Raw genomic sequence first — 26000 nt, 5'->3', positions numbered from 1 at the left:
TTAATTTTTCTCAGCAATTACAAATCCTTCGGGGCTGATATTTAGGTATTTAATTTTTCAGATCTTTGACATCATGTTTACAATTATCGTTACATGATTCATTAACTTTTTGTAGGAGAGAAAAAAATCTCAAAGATTGGTCTTATAAAATATATTTTTGATGCGTATAAGAAAACGGGACTGATTTAAGACCCGAATTTTCCAATATATTATACATTATACTAAATACACACATAAATAGTGTAATTCAGATGTATATAATAAGCAATAGTTTTTATCATCAATAACTAAACTATCATGTTTTACATTCAAATGAAGATTGATAATATTCATCGTCGTCCACGACACGACTTTCGAAATTTGAATTTTTGTGCAATTTATTTGTTATTTGTTTTCGTCTATTAATTTTAACTTCTATGAGTATCAAAATGAATTTCCATAGAAATTAATATTCGATTTATATTTGAAAATTAATAAAAATAAAATTAATTGAATATAGCCTGAAGAGAGGCTTACAGAGGAGTAAATTAAAACCCTGTATACGTAATTTCTTCATTCATTGTATATATTTTTTAATTTGTAAATCTTTGCTGATAAAGCTTCTACTCTTAAGTCTGTCTAAGGACCTCTAGTCTAGCGATTTACCATAGCGACTTTCTCCTAAAGTCGTGTGTTCGATTCCGTGAAATATTTACAAAAGAATGTATTTATGTATTTCTATCAATGGTCTAGTACCCATAAATCTACAAACTGCTTAGCTTGAAACTAGATGGTGCTGTGTGAATTGTGCAGGGTTATTATTAATATTATCGGAACATCTCTAGGTGACTCACTCCGATAATAAATAGAGTTTTGACCGCGGTTCGTATATCGTTAATTTCACACAATACAATAATATTGGTCAGTCTATAAATGGGCCAGTTTCAATAAACACGTATCGTAAATGTTACGCAATTAACTATCATTATGTATTCAACAATATTATGTTATCAATTAATAGTGTTCTTATATGCAAACGTTAATGCGGTCGATTTGTAAGTGAAATAATTATTATTTTTATACACTACATTTTTTTTGTTTATATTTTGGAATTATAAGCGTTCGAGCACCAGAATTTGGTATTGTTCGCGGTACTATTGCCTATATAGGTACTTGCCTGAACAGTATCACAGAGGTAATTGGAAGGACCGTGTTATTTTTTATTTATTACTAACATCAGTCTGCATCACACTTTCCTGACATTTATATGTTACTAGTTGTCCCGACAAACGTTGTTTTGCCTTAAAATAAAAAAAAATTAGGGTTGGACTACCCCTAACATTTAGTGGGATGAAAAATAGATGTTGGCCGATTCTCAGACCTACTCAATACGTTCACAAAATTTCATGAGAATAGGTCAAGCCGTTTCGGAGGAGTATGGGAACGAAAACTGTGACATGTGAATTTTATATATAAGATATACCTAATTTATATTTCGCCCATTTTACATAATATTTTTTTAAATTATATCCTATGTGTTATTCTAATATATAAGCTATATTACTGTAAAGGTTCATAAAGATCCCTTTAGTAGTTTTTGCGTGAAAGAGTAACAAGCATCCATCCATACTCACAAACTTTCGCGTTTATGATATTAGTAAGATATTTTTCGCCTCTGGATACAAGCTTTTTTGAGCCCAACGATTATGTTACATCTTACGTGTTACCTTTACTTCATAGCGGAATGACCGTGTTTTTTTATTTATTATGTTTTACGACTCTGGATACAAATCCTTTTGATCCCAAAGACCGTGTCATATCTTATGTGTATAAGCAAGCAGCTAGAAGCTTACAAAACGTAAGCTGTATTCCGGTTGTAGGGAGAGATTAGGCAGTGAAATATTTTTTATTGTAAAATACACATACTATCTTAATATTGCAAAGCATTTTTGGTATCACGGGGGTCAAATAATAACGTGATGTCAGTAGTGGTTCTGTTCATGTATATAAACGATGACTACCGCTTACGATCAGAAAAGCCCTTAATATGTTTGTCATTCCAGTAATACAAATAAGCTAATGTACAGTTTGTGGTGTATGAATGATTAAAATTTCAGGCTTAATGACAATACAAAAATAATTATTGACAATGATGCGGGCGGTGATGACGCCATGGCTATATTTCTTGCTTTACTATACCAAAAACATTTCAACGGGTAAGTGCAGTTACATATGTTTCTAATTAATAAACAAATAAATATTCCGGCTGGAAAGAAGAAAAGGAAGCGTGGCTGAACTACTGATTAGGCAAGAAAAACATTAGGAAAGGTCCTACCTGTCCTAATGTCCTCGAAAAATATCTGTAATAATAATAATAATCTCAGGACAATTTACACAGCGCCATCTAGACCCAAGTTAAACTAGCTAAAGCTTGTGTTATGGGTACTAGATAACTGATACGAATACATAGATTTTTTTTTCGTAAATGCATACATATTATACATAGAAAATACCCAGACTGATACAAACAATCATACTCATGAATACAAATGTTTGTGCTGTGCGAGGAATCGAACCCGCGACCATCGGACGTAAAGCGGTATGTTAGACCGCTAGACCACCGAGGTCGTCAAAGTATAAAACGTCGATATAGAACCAATGACGATCCAGACAAGTGGTATCTGTAGACTAATACTTAGGAGAGCTGACTCAAATTAGGATGGGACAACGGAAAAGAGAGATAGAGAGAAATCATGTTACAGCTTGTCATTATACATTTATAATGCTAAACAGTTCTTGCTCGGAACGAGTTTATTGGCCGAGAACGGTGATTGTATTACAAAAAGTATAATAGGTACTAGTTGAACTGCCTACTTACGATAATTATATAAATCTTATTACAACGATATATTATAGAAACATAAGTAAAAAGTGTTACGGATTTATTTTATTAACCAACACAAAGAGGATCTTAATGAGGTTCTATTAATAAATGGATTTGGAAAATTCTTCCCTATAGTATATCCTATTATATTCCATAGAAAAGTCATTAAAATAGATTTGATCATTAATGTTTGGTTTGCAAATCAAAGCAACTGGAAATATGACTTTCTGTGGAATTTACAAACACTGGAATAGAACTAGCCATAAAAATCAGTTTTAATGTTGGTTGCACAAATAACAGAATATTGTCGGTACTATTCAATAGTCCATTTTTTTTGTACATAATGAATTGTTAAATTGTATAATATTTGAGTTTTTAAATTCAAATTTTATTGAATTAATGTCAATATCAATTAGTCCAAGTCCATCAAACGTTTGTAATAGTGTCGTAATATTACGAAATCATACATAATATTACCATAGTAAATATCCCGTTTACATAATGTGTACTATAATATTTATTTCAGGCCTGAAGTAGTCGCTCTGACTACAGTAAGTGGGAATACTGCAGAACACAATGTATATAGAAATAATCAGCGAATATTAAAATTAACTAATAGGCAAGACGTAAGTACACTATTTTAGGATATGATGATCTGGCTTAGGTCTTTAACTTTTAAATAGATAGATAGATTATACTTTATTTGTAACTTATACTAAAGAAAAGATATACAATATATTAAAGAACACGTGTATAAGTTTTATTCATTTTATCATCAGGCTAATCATATATTTTTTTTATACAAAATTAGCAGTATAGCCTGATGTTAAAATAAATTTAACATCTGCAAACAAATTTAACATCTATACTGCTAATTTTGTTAGTAAAACAAATTTTCTTATAGCTAATGTTAATAAATCTGAAAATAGTAATAACTAAATCAAGCCGGATTGTATGAACACCAGGCGACCTTACCATTTAGTCAGCATGACACAAACAAAAAAAAACTCTATTTTAAACTACTAAAAGTTTATAATTAAATAAAAACATTTCATTATTATTGCACATTGTTCAATTTGCTTTTATTTCCAGGTACCAATATATAGAGGTGTCAATAATTCACTATTCTCAACATTTAGAGAACGTAATTATTATGGCGAAGACGGCCTGGGCGATACGGGAGATAATTTGACGGATCTGGTTCCAGCTAAATCTCAGGATGCTGTGTCAGCGCTTATTGAACTGTCCAAGATACACGAAGGTGCATATTGTTAATGTTGTATAGAGGTACAATTGGATTTTTGTTTGTTATGCATAAACTCAACAATTACTAAAATAGAAGTAGGTACATATTAAAATTAAATTATAAAAAAATATAAATGCACTTTAAGCGAGTAAAGTAGGACGAATCACACATAGTATAAAACAATGTCGCTGACGCTGTCTGTGCGACCCTAAGCTTAAATCTTTAAAACTAGGGAACGGATTTAGAAGCGGTTTTTAATAGATAGAGTGATTCAAGAGGAAGGTTTATATATATAGTATCCCATCAAAAACATAAATGTGAAATGATAGCCGAGTTTAATATTATGATATATGCCTTGATTGATGACTTCTACGACAAAAGAGATGAGATCTAAATGGGTGCCAAGTTCAATGGTCTGTCCTGAAATGTATTTATAACAATATAAAATATCATTTCTTCTTATAACTTAGGATAATATACTGTAGCCTAAGGTCTAACTTGGCTAGTTTTCATATACGAAATATACTGTAGCCTTCGCAAGTTCTAAACATGTTACTTGTCGGTTCCTATTTTAATATTAATAGTAACTTTTTGGGAAAATCGGGGTGGTATAACGTCCACAGATGGTTGTACTCTACAATAGAGCTCTCGTGACTTGGATCTAAATTGTTAAGACGTACTCCATCTAAGGTTTTAACTCTGGAGAGTCCAACGTAAACCTGCCCTTTATTAAGGGGGTCTTCCTATGTGACGGCCTGTTTTTTAGGGATATTTTAGGATATTTTTTCTACGACCAGTAAATATTTAGAGCTTCAAGTTTTTTATCATTTATTAACACATATTTGGACAGTATAAATATAAAATTTCAGCTAAAAATATTCAGTCAAACTAGAGTTACAGCGCTCTGAACACCCCCGCCTCGAAAAAAAGAGCTCCCACTTCCTCCACGATTCCGGCTGATCGGCTTATCTGAAAAAAAAAAAAAAAAAAACGGCGTTTTAATTTGTAGGCTTAAAAGCACGGAATGACCTATAATCAAATGAATATAAAAAAAATTGGATTTTTGATAGACATTTGAAATAAAAGTTGCAAATTAGGCGTTTTTTTTTTTTGTTTTTTGCTATAAAAAAATCGAAGTTTTGAAAATTTTCGATTGATAATAGTTCATTCCATGCGTTTACATATATTGAGTGTGCCCTGTAAATTTCAAGTAATTCGGTCCAGCCGTTTCTGAGATACAATGGAGGAAAGTTTGAAAAACACAGTTTTGAGAAAAACGCGTTTAAAGTTTCAAGTCCGTTAAAAACTATTAAAATATCAACTTACTCTCAATCGGCGATGCCTGGTCCATAGAGTATTCCTTCCTTTTCCTCGTGAAACTCTTTTAAAGCAGATTGTTCAGCTCTTGAGTCAATCCTGGCTTGTTTAACGACATCACTTACGCGCCGCTCAGAGCGTAAGATTCGCTTTTCATCCCGTTTCTCAACATACGCTTGGGCTTCACGACCAACAGGGCATCCCATAATCGACATAACTTTTAAAATACCTTGAAAACCTTCATTAAAGATAATAACTGCTAAGTAGCTAGCAATTTCAACAACTTTGGGACCAGAATGAAGATGTTTAGGAGCGAAAGTCCAAATCAAAGAATTCAAAGATTCGTTATTGTTTTGTGTCTCTGCTCCTAAACAACGAATTAATAATTCGTCTTTCGATAAATCTTCGAAAACCGGTTTGATAGCTTCTTGGACTTGCAGAATTAGAGGTGGTTTATCGTGATGAAATTGGTCCAGTTCATTATTAGCTTCAGCCTTACGCCATTTACACCAACTGTCTTCGCCTTCTGGACAAAATTGATGCTGAGGGTTTTCATCAGAAGAACATTTGTGATAGTACGTTGCCCAAACTTCCTTTCTCATATCTTCAAGTGAATCTGGATGGCGTCGAATTGCTAATCCGTAGAATTTTGTAATTTCTTGGATAACTTTATCAGTAAGTTTACCTGCTCCTTTTCCTCCTTTTCCTTAATTTCTGTTTAAGTCTGTAGAAACGTGTCTAAACTTGTATAAACAAATATATTAATAAAAGGGAGGCCAGGTATAAAGCCGACGGTACACAATAGGCCCGGTCTCTAACTGCCAACTCACCGCTCCGAACCGCTCTTTCTTTTACCTGCTGTATCTTTAAAACGACTTCGAATTTTCTAAAATCGCTTTACTACCGTATTCTAGACATGTTAAGGGAGCAATTTATGAAAAAAAAAAAAATCGATTTTTTCAACCCATCACATAGTAAGACCCCCTTAAATATAGAGGAGCCTATGTTGAGAAGAGGACTGTCAAAACTAAGGCCTTGTGATTTGTGGATAGCATATGTTAAGCAAATACGGAATTGTTCTCTGTCAACATATACATTATTTAATATCTGAAACTTGGTATTGACACGTTATAGTTCGTAAAGACGATTATGTAACAAATTGACTGTTATCTACTGAATTCTCAAGAAAACAATTTGTTACCAATGAGTTCTCATTCTCGAGTTAACTATACATTCCTTCTTATAACTATACTATAATAAATAGAATAAGAAGAATAAATGATGGCTATGGGCCTATAGTTAGCTGGATCTGAGCGATCTCCCTTCTTAGGGATCGGATGAACCAAAGCCGTCTTCCAAAGTTTCGGGACTACACCTGTAGAGTAGCAGTACCGGAAAAGAGGCGTTAGTACCGGAGCCAACTCAGGTGCACACGTCCTGAGCACAATAGCAGGAATACCGTCAGACCCACTCGACTTGTGGATGTCAAGGGAGAAAAGAGACTTACGTACCAGCTTTTGGGTAAATTTTACCTCCAGAGGTAAAATTTATGTCATTCATTCATCATCATACATGAATTATGAATGAATGATGAATGAAGAATGAAGAATAATTGATGATGCATGAATGATGAATGATGAATGATGAATGATGAATGATGAATGATGAATGATGAATGATGAATGATGAATGATGAATGATGAATGATGAATGATGAATGATGAATGATGAATGATGAATGATGAATGATGAATGATGAATGATGAATGAATGATGAATGATGAATGAATGATGAATGATGAATGAATGATGAATGATGAATGAATGATGAATGATGAATGAATGATGAATGATGAATGCATGATGAATGATGAATGAATGATGAATGATGAATGAATGATGAATGATGAATGAATGATGAATGATGAATGAATGATGAATGATGAATGATGAATGAATGATGAATGATGAATGAATGATGAATGATGAATGAATGATGAATGAATGATGAATGAATGAATGATGAATGATGAATGAATGATGAATGATGAATGAATGATGAATGAATGATGAATGATGAATGAATGATGAATGATGAATGATGAATGATGAATGATGAATGATGAATGAATGATGAATGAATGATGAATGATGAATGATGAATGATGAATGATGAATAATGAATGAAGAATGATGAGTGATGAATGATGAATGATGAATGAATGATGAATGAATGATGAATGAATGATGAATGAATGATGAATGAATGATGAATGAATGATGAATGAATGATGAATGAATGATGAATGAATGATGAATGAATGATGAATGAATGATGAATGAATGATGAATGAATGATGAATGAATGATGAATGAATGATGAATGAATGATGAATGAATGATGAATGAATGATGAATGAATGATGAATGAATGATGAATGAATGATGAATGAATGATGAATGATGAATGATGAATGATGAGTGATGAGTGATGAATGATGAATGATGAATGATGAATGAATGATGAATGAATGATGAATGAATGATGAATGAATGATGAATGAATGATGAATGAATGATGAATGAATGATGAATGAATGATGAATGAATGATGAATGAATGATGAATGAATGATGAAAGAATGATGAATGAATGATGAATGACTGATGAATGAATGATGAATGAATGATGAATGATGAATGAATGATGAATGAATGATGAATGAATGATGAATGAATGATGAATGATGAATTATGAATGACGAATGAATTATGAATTATGAATGACGAATGATGAATGATGAAAGAATGAATGATGAATGATGAATGAATGATGAATGATGAATGAATGATGAAAGAATGAATGATGATTGATGAATGAATGATGAATGAAGAATGAATGATGGATGATGAATGAGAATAAAAATGAAGAATGAATAATGAATGATGACTGAAGAATGAATGATGAAGGAAGGTAGAATGATGAATGAGAATAAAAATGAAGAATGAATATTGATAATGATGATGATGATGATTAAAGGTTATTATACTGGTTTGCATTACAAATACTTAAAAAATAGATGGTACAATATATAAAATTCTGAAAATGAATGATGAATGAATGATGAATGAAAGATGAATGCATGTTGAATGAAAGATGAATGATGAATGAATGATGAATAAATGATGAATGACTGATGAATTAATGATGAATGAATGATGAATGGTGAATGAAGAATGAATGATTAATGAATGGTGAATGATTGAGAATCAAAAATGACAGAAAATGAAGAATGAATATTGATATTGAATAATGAATATTCATTGATGAATATTCATTCTTCATTCTTCATTCTTTAGTCTTCATTATCATTATAATTCCTCATTCTCAATGTTGCTATTCATTCTTCGTTCCCATTCATTCTTCATTCTCATTCAAATATCATTCATTCTTAATTTTCATTCATATATCATTCATTCTTCTTTTAATATTTTATATATTATATATATTATACTATATTATACCATTTTTGAATTTTATATATTGTACCATACTCCTCCGGAGCGGCTTGACCGATTTTTATGAATTTTTATATTTTTTTTTTATAACACGGGACAAACGAGCATGCGGCTCACCTGATGGTAAGTGATTACCGCCGCCCATGTCACCCGCAACACCAGGGGAATTGCAAGTACGTTGTCGGCCTTTTAAAAAGGAATAAGCTCTTTTCTTGAAGGTTTCAATATCGTATCGGTTCGGAAATATCATTGCTATAAAGTGATTCCATAATGTGGTTGTGCGAATCCGAACAATTCCTCAGAACACTCCCCGTGATATATGCGGTAGAAAATGCATAGAGATGCAATATAACAGATAGGGCCTTCCCCTTACTCTCAATAGCCTCTGCCCATCGATGTGTCAAATACACTAGAAGATCACCAGCTGAGCGACCCTGGCGAAAGCCATACTGACGATCAGAATCAACTGGTTCACTTCTAGGTATCGTAGGAGTTGACGGTTGACAATCGACACCATTGTCTTTGATTCAAAAGAATAATAAATAGAATAAGAAGAATAAATGATGGCTATGGGCCTATAGTTAGCTGGATCTGAGCGATCTCCCTTCTTAGGGATCGGATGAACCAAAGCCGTCTTCCAAAGTTTCGGGACTACACCTGTAGAGTAGCAGTACCGGAAAAGAGGCGTTAGTACCGGAGCCAACTCAGGTGCACACGTCCTGAGCACAATAGCAGGAATACCGTCAGACCCACTCGACTTGTGGATGTCAAGGGAGAAAAGAGACTTACGTACCAGCTTTTGGGTAAATAATGTATATGTTGACAGAGAACAATTCCGTATTTGCTTAACATATGCTATCCACAAATCACAAGGCCTTAGTTTTGACAGTCCTCTTTTCAACATAGGCTCCTCTATATTTAATAAAGGGCAGGTTTACGTTGGACTCTCCAGAGTTAAAACCTTAGATGGAGTACGTCTTAACAATTTAGATCCAAGTCACGAGAGCTCTATTGTAGAGTACAACCATCTGTGGACGTTATTCCGCCCCGATTTGCCCAAAAATTCCTGATACTGAATTGGCATTGCACTTGAACATTTAAAAGTTACAAGAAAATATAGAAAATAACACAAAAAAAGACAATTATACCCCGTAAATATACGAAAATACATATCCGTTCATTCATATCCGCGTATAAACATTAACCTTATTATTATAACTAATATAACTAATATTATATATAATACTAGAGGGTGCGTGTGTGCGCGGGCCTCAAGAGGCCCGCGAGGCGTTGTCTTTGATTTTTTTTGTGAAGACGGTTTTCTGTTCCATGTACGTATCGTGTACCATCCTGTGGCGAAACATTGTATTGTAATGGTCACAATACAAAACCTAACCTAACCTACCTTTCTGTATACTATATTAGTCTGGGGTCAAAGTTTTTAATGTAGAGATCATAATACGAAACCTAACCTAACCTACCTTTTTGTTTACTATATTATTCTGAGGCCATAATTTCTACTGTAAGAGTCGCAATACAAAACCTAACTTAACCTACCTTTCTGTATACCATTTGGACCTGTGGCTTTAATTTTTATTGCAATGATCACAATATAGAACCTCACATTACCTACCATTCTGTATTAGTATACAGAAATGTATGCTTGGTCATGCCACCTAATTTTGCAAAAAAATCGCATGAAACTATTAAGATGAGATTTATTATAGATCCCCGTCACTCTTATGTTAGAATGTCGAAAAAAAATTCCCACATTTTGGGTTTGCAAAATTACCCAAAAATCGGGGAAAATTTATAGCCTAGATAATATTTCAAACCGAAATCTGCCATGGCTCAATAAAGGTCGACTCGCTGCAGGGAAGCCAGGTACCCCAAAATATATTCCTAAATTTATCACCAGAGATAAAATACTCAAACTTTTTTTCCTTTTTGAATATTTTTAACTTATCCACTTTGGTGACAGAAACATTTTGTCCATACATTGTACATTGTACATAGCTAAGGTGACTCCTTCTAGTAGTTCCTTAGTACTGTTTACTATGAAAATTAGTTAATACTTCGCACCGAGAGTTTCCATTCCTCAATACAAGTCAATTCGTTGCAGGGATGATAGGTGCCACAAAACTGAATTTTAAAAAGTTCTTATAACTGTCATCATAGATCCTAATTCGGCCGCCATCTTGGATTTTTCCTTTTTAAATACCTTTAACACATACATTTTGGTGACAGAAACACTTCATGTATACATTGTACAGAGCCCATGTTACACTTAGTAGTTCTTGAGTACGGTTTACTATGAAAATCGAGTTATGGTGTTGCCAGCTGATTTTGACAAAAACCACCTAGGACCCTTTGGGGGATGATTTTGGACCAACGGTCATAACTGTTTTGTTCAACTTAACGAAAAAAAAATTTCCCACGTTTTTTAATTTTTCTCCGAAACTACCCCAAAATCGGGGAATTTTTTAGACCAGGTAATATTTCCCATCGAGAGTTCCCACTGCTCCATAAAAGTCAACTGTCAGTCGCTGCAAAGATTAATGGTACCCCAAAATTGAATTTTTAAAAGTCCCTAAAAATGTCAACATAAATTAAGTACCGTAACTCGGCCGCCATCTTAGATTTTTACTTTTTAATACTTTTGACATATTCACCCTAGTGACAGAAACATTTCGTTCATACATTGTATAGAGCCTCGGTGACTCCTTCTAGTACTATTCTCTAAGAAAACTGATGTAAGGTGTTGCCAGATAATTCTGACAAAAACCACCTAAAATCAATAAAGGGATTGTTTTTGACAGATTTTCATCATTCTTTTGTTTGAAATGTCCAAAAAATATTTTCCCACTTTTTAGGACCTATCTCAAAAAATACCCTAAATTCGGGGAAATTTTTTATACCAGGTAATACTTTGTGTTGAGATACATCATCTCTCCATAGAACTCGACCGGCTGTGGGGTTGCCAAGTGTCCTAAAACTACATTTAAAAATATCTCAAATTTTCTCCGAAAAGCAAAACTCCCCTATCTCTGCCGCCATTTTGGATTTTTACTTCTTAATAGTTTTGACGTATTCACCTTAGTAACAGAAACATTTCGTCCATACATTATGTAGAGCCTCGGTGACTTCTTCTTGTACTATTCCCTAAGAAAACTGATCTGCGGTGTTGCCAGATAATTCTGACAAAAACCACCAAAAATCCTTAAGGGGATGACTTTTGACAGATTTTCATCAATCTTTTGTTTGAAATGTCGAAAAAAAATTTTCCCACTTTTTAGGACCTGTCTCAAAAAATACCCCAAAATCGGGGAAAATTTTCATACCAGGTAATACTTTGTGTCAAGAGACATCATCTCTCCATAGAAGTCGACTCGCTGCGGGGTTGCCATGTGTCCTAAAACAACATTTAAAAATGTCCCAAATTTTCTCCGAAAAGCAAAACTCCCCTATCTGTGCCGCCATCTTGGATTTCTAAAATTTCATAATTTTCCCTAGAGGCCGGGTTCTTCGGCTATCCGACGCCGCACAGTGCGTTGAGCTAGCATACTCGTAGGTACCCTATCAATTTCAGTTTTTGAAGCTAGACCTCAATTTCAAAATTTGTCCCATGATGTATGGGTGTTGCCAGCAAATTCTGAAAAAATCCACCTAAAACCCTTCAGGGGACGATTTGTAGTAGACCAAAAAGAGTTCTTCATTTAAAATGTCAAAAAAAAAAAAATTTCCCACTTTATGGGACTTTTTTCCAAAATTAACCCAAAATCGGGGAAAAATTTTAGGCCTGGCAAATCTTCTTACTGAGACTTACCCATGTCAGTAGGTGGCGTTTAGCTACGGGGTTGCCATGTGCAGCAAAAACGCGATTGAAAATATCCCAAAATTTTTCCAAAAACTAAATCTCCCATAGCTTGGCCGCCATCTTGGATTTCTGAAATTTCATAATTTTCCCTAGAGTCCGGGTCTTTCAGCCTCCCAACACCCTACAATAGGGATCGGTAGCATCCCCGCTAGTACCCTAGGAATTTCAGTTTTTGGAGAGACACCCCAATTTCAATTTTGGTCAAACCATGTATGGGTGTTGCCAACAAATTTCGACAAAACCCACCTAAAACCCTTTAGGGGATGTTTCTCGATAGGCCTTGATGCCTCTTTTGTCAAAAATGCCGAAAAAATTTTTTCCCACTTTTTGGAACATTTCTCCCAAATTACCCCAAATTCGGGAATTCTTTTTAGCGCTGGCAATACTTCTTACCGAGACCCATCATCGCCCCATAGAAGCCGACTCGCTGCGGGGTTGCCCTGTACCTAAAAAATGACTTTGAAAATAATCCGGATTTTTAGGACCAAATTCACACGGCCCCAACTCGGCGGCCATCTTGGATTTTCGAAATTTCATAATTTTCCCTAGAGGCCGGGTCCTTCGACTTTCCTATGCCCCACAACCGGTGTCGCCTGCACCCCCGCAACTACCCTGGGAATTTCGGTTTTGAAACCCTCGAAAAATTACAATTTTCATTTTCATTTTCACGCCGCCATCTTGGATTTTATTTTTTTCTTTTAACCTGAAATACAAGCGTTTGCGGCCCGCTACGAACTACCGCTTGAACGAAATCGATCCGATGGAAATTGACAAAGTTCAGTCGCCATCTTGGTCCGCCATCTTGGATTTTCCCAAATTTCGGAATTTTCTCGTGGTCACCCTAGCGAGAGATACACTTCCCCCATACATCGTCACGACCCCCCGGCACTCCTTCTGGGAGAACAACTATGTCAATCAGTGAGTCACCGTAATGCAGCTTTATATATTATAGATATATATATTATACTATATTATACCATTTCTGAATTTTATATATTGTACTATCTATTTTTTAAGTATTTGTAATGCAAACCAGTATAATAACCTTTAATCATCATCATCATCATTATCAATATTCATTCTTCATTTTTATTCTCATTCATCATCCATCATTCATTCTTCATTCATCATTCATTCATCAATCATCATTCATTCTTTCATCATTCTTTCATCATTCATCATTCATCATTCATCATTCATCATTCATAATACATTCATTCATCATTCATTCATCATTCATTCATCATTCTTTCATCATTCTTTCATCATTCATTCATCATTCATTCATCATTCATCATTCATTCATCATTCATCATTCATTCATCATTCATCATTAATTCATCATTCATCATTCATTCATCATTCATCATTCATTCATCATTCATCATTCATTCATCATTCATCATTCATTCATCATTCATCATTCATTCATCATTCATTCATCATTCATCATTCATTCATCATTCATTCATCATTCATCATTCATCATTCATTCATCATTCATCATTCATCATTCATCATTCATCATTCATCATTCATCATTCTTCATTCATCATTCATCATTCATCATTCATTCATCATTCATCATTCATTCATCATTCATTCATCATTCATTCATCATTCATTCATCATTCATCATTCATCATTCATCATTCATTCATCATTCATTCATCATTCGTCATTCGTAATTCATCATTCATCATTCGTCATTCGTAATTCATCATTCATCATTCATCATTCATCATTCATCATTCATTCATCATTCATCATTCATTCATCATTCATCATTCATTCATCATTCATCATTCATTCATCATTCATTCATCATTCATCATTCATCATTCATCATTCATCATTCATCATTCATATTCATCATTCATCATTCATCATTCAAGATTCATCATTAATCCATCATTTATTCATCATTCATTCATCATTCATCATTCATCATTCATGCATCATCAATTATTCTTCATTCTTCATTCATCATTCATTCATAATTCATGTATGATGATGAATGAATGACATAAATTTTACCTCTGGAGGTAAAATTTACCCAAAAGCTGGTACGTAAGTCTCTTTTCTCCCTTGACATCCACAAGTCGAGTGGGTCTGACGGTATTCCTGCTATTGTGCTCAGGACGTGTGCACCTGAGTTGGCTCCGGTACTAACGCCTCTTTTCCGGTACTGCTACTCTACAGGTGTAGTCCCGAAACTTTGGAAGACGGCTTTGGTTCATCCGATCCCTAAGAAGGGAGATCGCTCAGATCCAGCTAACTATAGGCCCATAGCCATCATTTATTCTTCTTATTCTATTTATTATTCTTTTGAATCAAAGACAATGGAGTCGATTGTCAACCGTCAACTCCTACGATACCTAGAAGTGAACCAGTTGATTCTGATCGTCAGTATGGCTTTCGCCAGGGTCGCTCAGCTGGTGATCTTCTAGTGTATTTGACACATCGATGGGCAGAGGCTATTGAGAGTAAGGGGAAGGCCCTATCTGTTATATTGCATCTCTATGCATTTTCTACCGCATATATCACGGGGAGTGTTCTGAGGAATTGTTCGGATTCGCGCAACCACATTATGGAATCACCTTATAGCAATGGTATTTCCGAACCGATACGATATTGAAACCTTCAAGAAAAGAGCTTATTCCTTTTTAAAAGGCCGACAACGTACTTGCAATTCCCCTGGTGTTGCGGGTGACATGGGCGGCGGTAATCACTTACCATCAGGTGAGCCGCATGCTCGTTTGTCCCGTGTTATAAAAAAAAATATAAAAATTCATAAAAATCGGTCAAGCCGCTCCGGAGGAGTATGGTACAATATATAAAATTCAAAAATGGTATAATATAGTATAATATAATAATAATATATAAAATATATAAAATATTAAAAGAAGAATGAATGATATATGAATGAAAATTAAGAATGAATGATATTTGAATGAGAATGAAGAATGAATGGGAACGAAGAATGAATAGCAACATTGAGAATGAGGAATTATAATGATAATGAAGACTAAAGAATGAAGAATGAAGAATGAATATTCATCAATGAATATTCATTATTCAATATCAATATTCATTCTTCATTTTCTGTCATTTTTGATTCTCAATCATTCACCATTCATTAATCATTCATTCTTCATTCACCATTCATCATTCATTCATCATTAATTCATCAGTCATTCATCATTTATTCATCATTCATTCATCATTCATTCAACATGCATTCATCTTTCATTCATCATTCATTCATCATTCATTCATCATTCATTTTCAGAATTTTATATATTGTACCATCTATTTTTTAAGTATTTGTAATGCAAACCAGTATAATAACCTTTAATCATCATCATCATCATTATCAATATTCATTCTTCATTTTTATTCTCATTCATCATTCTACCTTCCTTCATCATTCATTCTTCAGTCATCATTCATTATTCATTCTTCATTTTTATTCTCATTCATCATCCATCATTCATTCTACATTCATCATTCATTCATCAATCATCATTCATTCATTATTCATTCTTTCATCATTCATTCATCATTCATCATTCATTCTTTCATCATTCATCATTCGTCATTCATAATTCATAATTCATTCATCATTCATCATTCATCATTCATCATTCATCATTCATAATTAATTCATTCATCATTCATAATTCATTCATTCATCATTCATTCATCATTCATTCATCATTCATTCATCATTCATTCATCATTCATTCATCATTCATTCATCATTCATTCATCATTCATTCATCATTCATTCATCATTCATTCATCAAACGTTCATCATTCATTCATCATTCATTCATCATTCATTCATCATTCATTCATCATTCATGCATCATCAATTATTCTTCATTCTTCATTCATCATTCATTCATAATTCATGTATGATGATGAATGAATGACATAAATTTTACCTCTGGAGGTAAAATTTACCCAAAAGCTGGTACGTAAGTCTCTTTTCTCCCTTGACATCCACAAGTCGAGTGGGTCTGACGGTATTCCTGCTATTGTGCTCAGGACGTGTGCACCTGAGTTGGCTCCGGTACTAACGCCTCTTTTCCGGTACTGCTACTCTACAGGTGTAGTCCCGAAACTTTGGAAGACGGCTTTGGTTCATCCGATCCCTAAGATCGCTCAGATCCAGCTAACTATAGGCCCATAGCCATCATTTATTCTTCTTATTCTATTTATTATTCTTTTGAATCAAAGACAATGGAGTCGATTGTCAACCGTCAACTCCTTCGATACCTAGAAGTGAACCAGTTGATTCTGATCGTCAGTATGGCTTTCGCCAGGGTCGCTCAGCTGGTGATCTTCTAGTGTATTTGACACATCGATGGGCAGAGGCTATTGAGAGTAAGGGGAAGGCCCTATCTGTTATATTGCATCTCTATGCATTTTCTACCGCATATATCACGGGGAGTGTTCTGAGGAATTGTTCGGATTCGCGCAACCACATTATGGAATCACCTTATAGCAATGGTATTTCCGAACCGATACGATATTGAAACCTTCAAGAAAAGAGCTTATTCCTTTTTAAAAGGCCGACAACGTACTTGCAATTCCCCTGGTGTTGCGGGTGACATGGGCGGCGGTAATCACTTACCATCAGGTGAGCCGCATGCTCGTTTGTCCCGTGTTATAAAAAAAAAAATATAAAAATTCATAAAAATCGGTCAAGCCGCTCCGGAGGAGTATGGTACAATATATAAAATTCAAAAATGGTATAATATAGTATAATATATATAATACATAAAATATTAAAAGAAGAATGAATGATATATGAATGAAAATTAAGAATGAATGATATTTGAATGAGAATGAAGAATGAATGGGAACGAAGAATGAATGATAAATGAACGAAGAATGAATAGCAACATTGAGAATGAGGAATTGAATGATGGTGGAATGATGAATGAATGATGAATGAATGATGAATGAATGAATTATGAATGATGAATGAATGAATTATGAATGATGAATGAATGAATTATGAATGATGAATGATGAATGATGAATGATGAATGATGAATGAATTATGAATGACGAATGATGAATGATGAAAGAATGAATGCTGAATGATGAATGAATGATGAAAGAATGAATAATGAATGAATGATGAAAGAATGAATGATGATTGATGAATGAATGATGAATGAAGAATGAATGATGGATGATGAATGAGAATAAAAATGAAGAATGAATATTGATAATGATGATGATGATGATTAAAGGTTATTATACTGGTTTGCATTACAAATACTTAAAAAATAGATGGTACAATATATAAAATTCAGAAATGGTATAATATAGTATAATATATATATTATATATAATATTAGTTATATTAGTTATAATAATAAGGTTAATGTTTATACGCGGATATGAATGAACGGATATGTATTTTCGTATATTTACGGGGTATAATTGTCTTTTTTTGTGTTATTTTCTATATTTTCTTGTAACTTTTAAATGTTCAAGTGCAATGCCAATTCAGTATCAGGAATTTTTGGGCAAATCGGGGCGGTATAACGTCCACAGATGGTTGTAATCTACAATAGAGCTCTCGTGACTTGGATCGAAATTGTTAAGACGTACTCCATCTAAGGTTTTAACTCTGGAGAGTCCAACGTAAACCTGCCCTTTATTAAATATAGAGGAGCCTATGTTGAAAAGAGGACTGTCAAAACTAAGGCCTTGTGATTTGTGGATAGCATATGTTAAGCAAATACGGAATTGTTCTCTGTCAACATATACATTATTTAATATCTGAAACTTGGTATTGACACGTTATAGTTCGTAAAGACGATTATGTAACAAATTGAATGTTATCTACTGAATTCTCAAGAAAACAATATGTTACCAATGAGTTCTCATTCTCGAGTTAACTATACATTCCTACTTATAACTATACTAAAATTATTATTAATTTTTGGTTTAAACTATTGTAATAATAATATAACCACAAATATATAAGTATAATTTAAGAAAACTATGAATTTCGTAGCATAAATACCAACCGAATGAATGATGAATGAATGATGAATGAATGATGAATGAATGATGAATGAATGATGAATGAATGATGAATGAATGATGAATGAATGATGAATGAATGATGAATGAATGATGAATGAATGATGAATGAATGATGAATGAATGATGAATGAATGATGAATGAATGATGAATGAATGATGAATGAATGATGAATGAATGATGAATGAATGATGAATGATGAATGAATGATGAATGAATGATGAATGAATGATGAATGATGAATGAATGATGAATGAATGATGAATGAATGATGAATGAATGATGAATGAATGATGAATGAATGATGAATGAATGATGAATGAATGATGAATTAATTATGAATGAATGATGAATGAATGATGAATGAATGATGAATGAATGATGAATGAATGATGAATGATGATGATGAGTGATGAATGATGATGATGAATGAATGATGAATGAATGATGAATGAATGATGAATGAATGATGAATGAATGATGAATGAATGATGATGAATATGAATGAATGATGAATATGATAATGAATTGAATAATGATAATAATGATGAATGAATGATGAATGAATGATGAATGAATGATGAATGAATGATGAATGAATGATGAATGAATGATTCTAAATATATACCTAATGATGAATGATAAATGAATATTGAATGAATATTGAATGAATTTTATATATTGTGAATGAATATATAATGATTATAATGATGAATGAATGATGAATGAATGATGAATGAATGATGAATGAATGATGAATGAATGATGAATGACTGATGAATGAATGATGAATGAATGATGAATGAATGATGAATACATGATGAATGAATGATGTATGATGAATGAATGATGAATGATGAATGAATGATGAATGAATGATGAATGATGAATGATGAATGAATGATGAATGAATGATGAATGAATGATGAATGAATGATGAATGACTGATGAATGAATGATGAATTAATGATGAATTAATGATGAATGATGAATGATGAATGAATATTGAATGATGAATGATGAATGATGAATTATGATGAATGAATTATGAATTATGAATGACGAATGATAATATATATATATGATGAATGATGAATGAATGATGAAAGAATGAATAATGAATGAATGATGAAAGAATGAATGATGATTGATGAATGAATGATGAATGAAGAATGAATGATGGATGATGAATGAGAATAAAAATGAAGAATGAATAATGAATGATGACTGAAGAATGAATGATGAAGGAAGGTAGAATGATGAATGAGAATAAAAATGAAGAATGAATATTAATAATGATGATGATGATGATTAAAGGTTATTATACTGGTTTGCATTACAAATACTTAAAAAATAGATGGTACAATATATAAAATTCTGAAAATGAATGATGAATGAATGATGAATGAAAGATGAATGCATGTTGAATGAAAGATGAATGCATGTTGAATGAATGATGAATGAATGATGAATAAATGATGAGTGACTGATGAATTAATGATGAATGAATGATGAATGGTGAATGAAGAATGAATGATTAATGAATAAAAGAATGATTGAGAATCAAAAATGACAGAAAATGAAGAATGAATATTGATATTGAATAATGAATATTCATTGATGAATATTCATTCTTCATTCTTCATTCTTTAGTCTTCATTATCATTATAATTCCTCATTCTCAATGTTGCTATTCATTCTTCGTTCCCATTCATTCTTCATTCTCATTCAAATATCATTCATTCTTAATTTTCATTCATATATCATTCATTCTTATTTTAATATTTTATATATTATATATATTATACTATATTATACCATTTTTGAATTTTATATATTGTACCATACTCCTCCGGAGCGGCTTGACCGATTTTTATGAATTTTTATATTTTTTTTTTATAACACGGGACAAACGAGCATGCGGCTCACCTGATGGTAAGTGATTACCGCCGCCCATGTCACCCGCAACACCAGGGGAATTGCAAGTACGTTGTCGGCCTTTTAAAAAGGAATAAGCTCTTTTCTTGAAGGTTTCAATATCGTATCGGTTCGGAAATATCATTGCTATAAAGTGATTCCATAATGTGGTTGTGCGAATCCGAACAATTCCTCAGAACACTCCCCGTGATATATGCGGTAGAAAATGCATAGAGATGCAATATAACAGATAGGGCCTTCCCCTTACTCTCAATAGCCTCTGCCCATCGATGTGTCAAATACACTAGAAGATCACCAGCTGAGCGACCCTGGCGAAAGCCATACTGACGATCAGAATCAACTGGTTCACTTCTAGGTATCGTAGGAGTTGACGGTTGACAATCGACACCATTGTCTTTGATTCAAAAGAATAATAAATAGAATAAGAAGAATAAATGATGGCTATGGGCCTATAGTTAGCTGGATCTGAGCGATCTTAGGGATCGGATGAACCAAAGCCGTCTTCCAAAGTTTCGGGACTACACCTGTAGAGTAGCAGTACCGGAATAGAGGCGTTAGTACCGGAGCCAACTAGGTGCACACGTCCTGAGCACAATAGCAGGAATACCGTCAGACCCACTCGACTTGTGGATGTCAAGGGAGAAAAGAGACTACGTACCAGCTTTTGGGTAAATAATGTATATGTTGACAGAGAACAATTCCGTATTTGCTTAACATATGCTATCCACAAATCACAAGGCCTAGTTTTGACAGTCCTCTTTTCAACATAGGCTCCTCTATATTTAATAAAGGGCAGGTTTACGTTGGACTCTCCAGAGTTAAAACCTTAGATGGAGTAGGTACGTCTTAACAATTTAGATCCAAGTCACGAGAGCTCTATTGTAGAGTACAACCATCTGTGGACGTTATTCCGCCCCGATTTGCCCAAAAATTCCTGATACTGAATAGGCATTGCACTTGAACATTTAAAAGTTACAAGAAAATATAGAAAATAACACAAAAAAAGACAATTATACCCCGTAAATATACGAAAATACATATCCGTTCATTCATATCCGCGTATAAACATTAACCTTATTATTATAACTAATATAACTAATATTATATATAATATATATATTATACTATATTATACCATTTCTGAATTTTATATATTGTACCATCTATTTTTTAAGTATTTGTAATGCAAACCAGTATAATAACCTTTAATCATCATCATCATCATTATCAATATTCATTCTTCATTTTTATTCTCATTCATCATCCATCATTCATTCTTCATTCATCATTCATTCATCAATCATCATTCATTCTTTCATCATTCATTCATTATTCATTCTTTCATCATTCATTCATCATTCAGCATTCATTCTTTCATCATTCATCATTCGTCATTCATAATTCATTCATCATTCATCATTCATCATTCATCATTCATCATTCATAATTCATTCATTCATCATTCATAATTCATTCATTCATCATTCATAATTCATTCATTCGTCATTCATTCATCATTCATTCATCATTCCACCATCATTCAATTCCTCATTCTCAATGTTGCTATTCATTCTTCGTTCATTTATCATTCATTCTTCGTTCCCATTCATTCTTCATTCTCATTCAAATATCATTCATTCTTAATTTTCATTCATATATCATTCATTCTTCTTTTAATATTTTATGTATTATATATATTATACTATATTATACCATTTTTGAATTTTATATATTGTACCATACTCCTCCGGAGCGGCTTGACCGATTTTTATGAATTTTTATATTTTTTTTTTATAACACGGGACAAACGAGCATGCGGCTCACCTGATGGTAAGTGATTACCGCCGCCCATGTCACCCGCAACACCAGGGGAATTGCAAGTACGTTGTCGGCCTTTTAAAAAGGAATAAGCTCTTTTCTTGAAGGTTTCAATATCGTATCGGTTCGGAAATACCATTGCTATAAGGTGATTCCATAATGTGGTTGTGCGAATCCGAACAATTCCTCAGAACACTCCCCGTGATATATGCGGTAGAAAATGCATAGAGATGCAATATAACAGATAGTCCCCCTTACTCTCAATAGCCTCTGCCCATCGATGTGTCAAATACACTAGAAGATCACCAGCTGAGCGACCCTGGCGAAAGCCATACTGACGATCAGAAATCAACTGGTTCACTTCTAGGTATCGTAGGAGTTGACGGTTGACAATCGACTCCATTGTCTTTGATTCAAAAAAATAATAAATAGAATAATGAATGAATGATGTAGGTCGTCTGGAATCTAATCTAGTATCTAGGTCATCTGGAAGTGGGTTATAATTTTGATCTATAGTTGATCAGTGATAAAAATGACGATTTTTGGACATTAATATCTAAATAACCGTTTGAGATATGTTTATGAAATTTGGAACACATATTTATCTCGCAAGTCTCAATATATGAACCAAATTTGACAGGTTTTTGTGAAAGAGTTTTTGAGTTATGAGGAGGTCAAAAGTGACTCCAAATGGTTCGTGTAAATATACACACGGTGCTGCTTGCCAGTTTACTTGAAACTCGGCTTGACACGCTACCGCGTGTCTAGATATAATACATGTACATCCGTGCGAAGCCGGGACGAATAGGTAGCTTTATATAAAAATAATACAGATATATTGGAAACCATCGTGATAAATTCCTAGTGAATTTTTCACGGTCGGCTAACTAACTTAATGTTTAGCCTAACTATTTCTTTATTAGAAATTATTTTACTAGTATATTGATTTCTTTCAGGTACTCTTATCGTTGTAACAATTGGCCCCGTTACAAATATAGCTCTGGCGATCGTTTTAGACCCTGGATTTATAGGGCGAATAAAACACATCTACATCGCAGCTGGTCATATTTATAGTAAGTTTAATATATCTATATATTGTATTTATGTCTTTACAATACTCTTGCACTACCATGTCCGCTATCTGCCACCTCAGTTAGCTTTAGGTTAGCTGGAAGAGGTTCCTTTCAGAGATACACCTGCCTTTACTCACACTTTTGTATAACAATCTTATTTATTTAGTGTTAAAAGCGCCATAAAGTGTATATCAATAATTCCTGTTTGGTCATGTTTGAAGTTACTTTATCTTTTCACCAATTCACAAGTCAGTTAATGGTTTAGTGTAATGATTTACTACTAGTACATTCAAGCTCACGCTCAAGAGATCGTCCGTTCAAATCCAGCCGACAGCAATGTTAATTTATATTTAATAATGAATCCGAAAGACGGCGCCGCGGCGGTAGAGCCCTTTTCACTTTGGATTTCGAAATGTAGGCATGTTAAGTGTTGCATTCACTACAAACATTGACAATTAACAATTAATCTGACTACCCTTTTTAGGATAACATTCGTGATTGTATGTTTGTATTTGTATATTAATAAATTTCATTGACATAGGCGATGTACATCCCGAAGCAGAATTCAACGCAAAATCTGACGCCGAGGCGTACTTTATAGTTACACAACGGGCAAATCCCGATAAAGTCACAATTATACCATTCTCGCAAATAAGAATACATTTGAATTTTACAAAGGTTAGTTATATTTTGTTTGCTACAAAAGTTTTTTAAGGTTGTGTGTCCAGCAATTTGAAAATAAAACTGTTCTTTTTTCAAATAGCCGTATTCCGATACTGAAAGAAAAATACTAAAAAATACTTTGGTCATAAAATCAAAGTTGCATTGGGACTATTTGGCTGTACACATATGAGTTGTTCACCGTTTTTATTATATCTGGTTTCCCATAGCAAGTCGAGGTTCTGGATCTCACGCTCATCCTACTCCCATATATTCCTCTTCTAATTGTTTTCCCTTACTTACTCCTTCTTAAAGGCCAGCTCAGCCAGGTCAAAAGGAATTGCAGATGAGAATCTGCAATTCCCAAAGATATTGGGTGCGCAAAACAAAAAAAAAACTAAATTATACCAAATCGCAATATAGTATCGAAACTCTCAAGCATATAGCTTGAGAATTTACGTGGTATGTAATAGTATGTACGCAGTCAATAACCAACGCAGTTTTTCTAATTGCTTTGTTCATAAAGTTTATTTTTATGTTTTTAAGGAATGGAGACAAAATGTATTGGGTGCTATCGATACAAATATAATTAAAGAACAAAACAGATTTGAACAAGTATCAATGAAAAGAAATGTGAGATGGCAGGCGCTGGACCCAGCCTCCGTAGCTATAGCCGTTAGACCTGATCTTGTGAAAGAGTATAAATATTCGAAGAACGATATATGCTTGTGTGGTAAGACATACTTTGAAATTACTGAAATCGAATCAAAATATGTAGGGCGAGAGGATTACTAGTAACGTAGACTAATAATCCTATTGCTAGCAATGTTCCAGGTCTTAGATAGACCTACATACAGTGCCCCCTAGACACCACCATGATAAATGCATATTACATAATTACTGTAATTTTATATTATATTATTGTATGTACAAGATGTGCCTTAGACTTCCACCGCGTCTGATAGTGACGAAAAAATATTTAATAATAACAAAACCCAAAAAAGACAAAGAAAAAAATAAAAAATTACTATATAAACTTTCATCCCGTATTTTATTTTACTCCCTTAAGGGTAACATTTTTATAATAATGTCATATTTATTTCTATTTAATGAACAGCCTACAGAATAAGTTTATAGTTTTAAAATTGACGATATTTTCATACAAACTCTCATCTCCTATTTGAAAGCGAGACAGACACACAGACACAGTTACTTTCGCATTTATAATATGTATTAGTGAGGATATTTATTTTAATGTATGTTTATAATATGTATGTATATGTGGTTTATTAGCGGCAATTTAGCGATAAGGCCGCCCATTGTTACCTCTGTCTTGCATACAGTAATAATATGTTTTTTTTTATTTGTACTAGTGCTATTAGCTTATGTAACTATTTTCTGTAAGGAGGACTATAAGAAGTTTTCATTTCATTATAAACTTTTTTTTATTTGATTGCAGGTGAGGCTAGAGGACTAAATAATAACAGTTTGGTCAATAAAGAAGATGCTAATGTTAGGCTTCTCTATTCAGTGAACGAAAATGAATATAAACAGTTTCTACTCGAAGTTTTTTCAAAGCAATAAATTATATAGGACTGATTTTTTTGTGTGTATTTT

At 33.3% G+C, this 26000-nt stretch overlaps 1 protein-coding gene across 1 annotated transcript; it reads left to right on the top strand.

The window, feature by feature from the left end:
- Positions 1–759: 759 nt before the first annotated feature.
- LOC131844383 (uncharacterized) lies at positions 760–25984 on the top strand. The gene is made up of 8 exons (XM_059193259.1): positions 760–1034; positions 2097–2195; positions 3390–3489; positions 3956–4124; positions 23607–23723; positions 24265–24401; positions 24930–25116; positions 25843–25984. Exons 1-8 carry the CDS (start codon positions 967–969, stop codon positions 25965–25967), a joined length of 1002 nt encoding a protein of 333 aa, XP_059049242.1. The 5' UTR covers positions 760–966; the 3' UTR covers positions 25968–25984.
- Positions 25985–26000: the final 16 nt, after the last annotated feature.

This window comes from Achroia grisella, unplaced genomic scaffold (genome assembly GCF_030625045.1).
Source record: "Achroia grisella isolate CSIRO2021 unplaced genomic scaffold, CSIRO_AGI_Agris_v1 utg402, whole genome shotgun sequence".
NCBI classification, from domain to species: Eukaryota; Metazoa; Arthropoda; class Insecta; order Lepidoptera; family Pyralidae; genus Achroia; species Achroia grisella.
The sequence above is the reverse complement of the archived record's forward strand: the minus strand, read 5'-3'. Positions and strand labels throughout refer to the sequence as shown.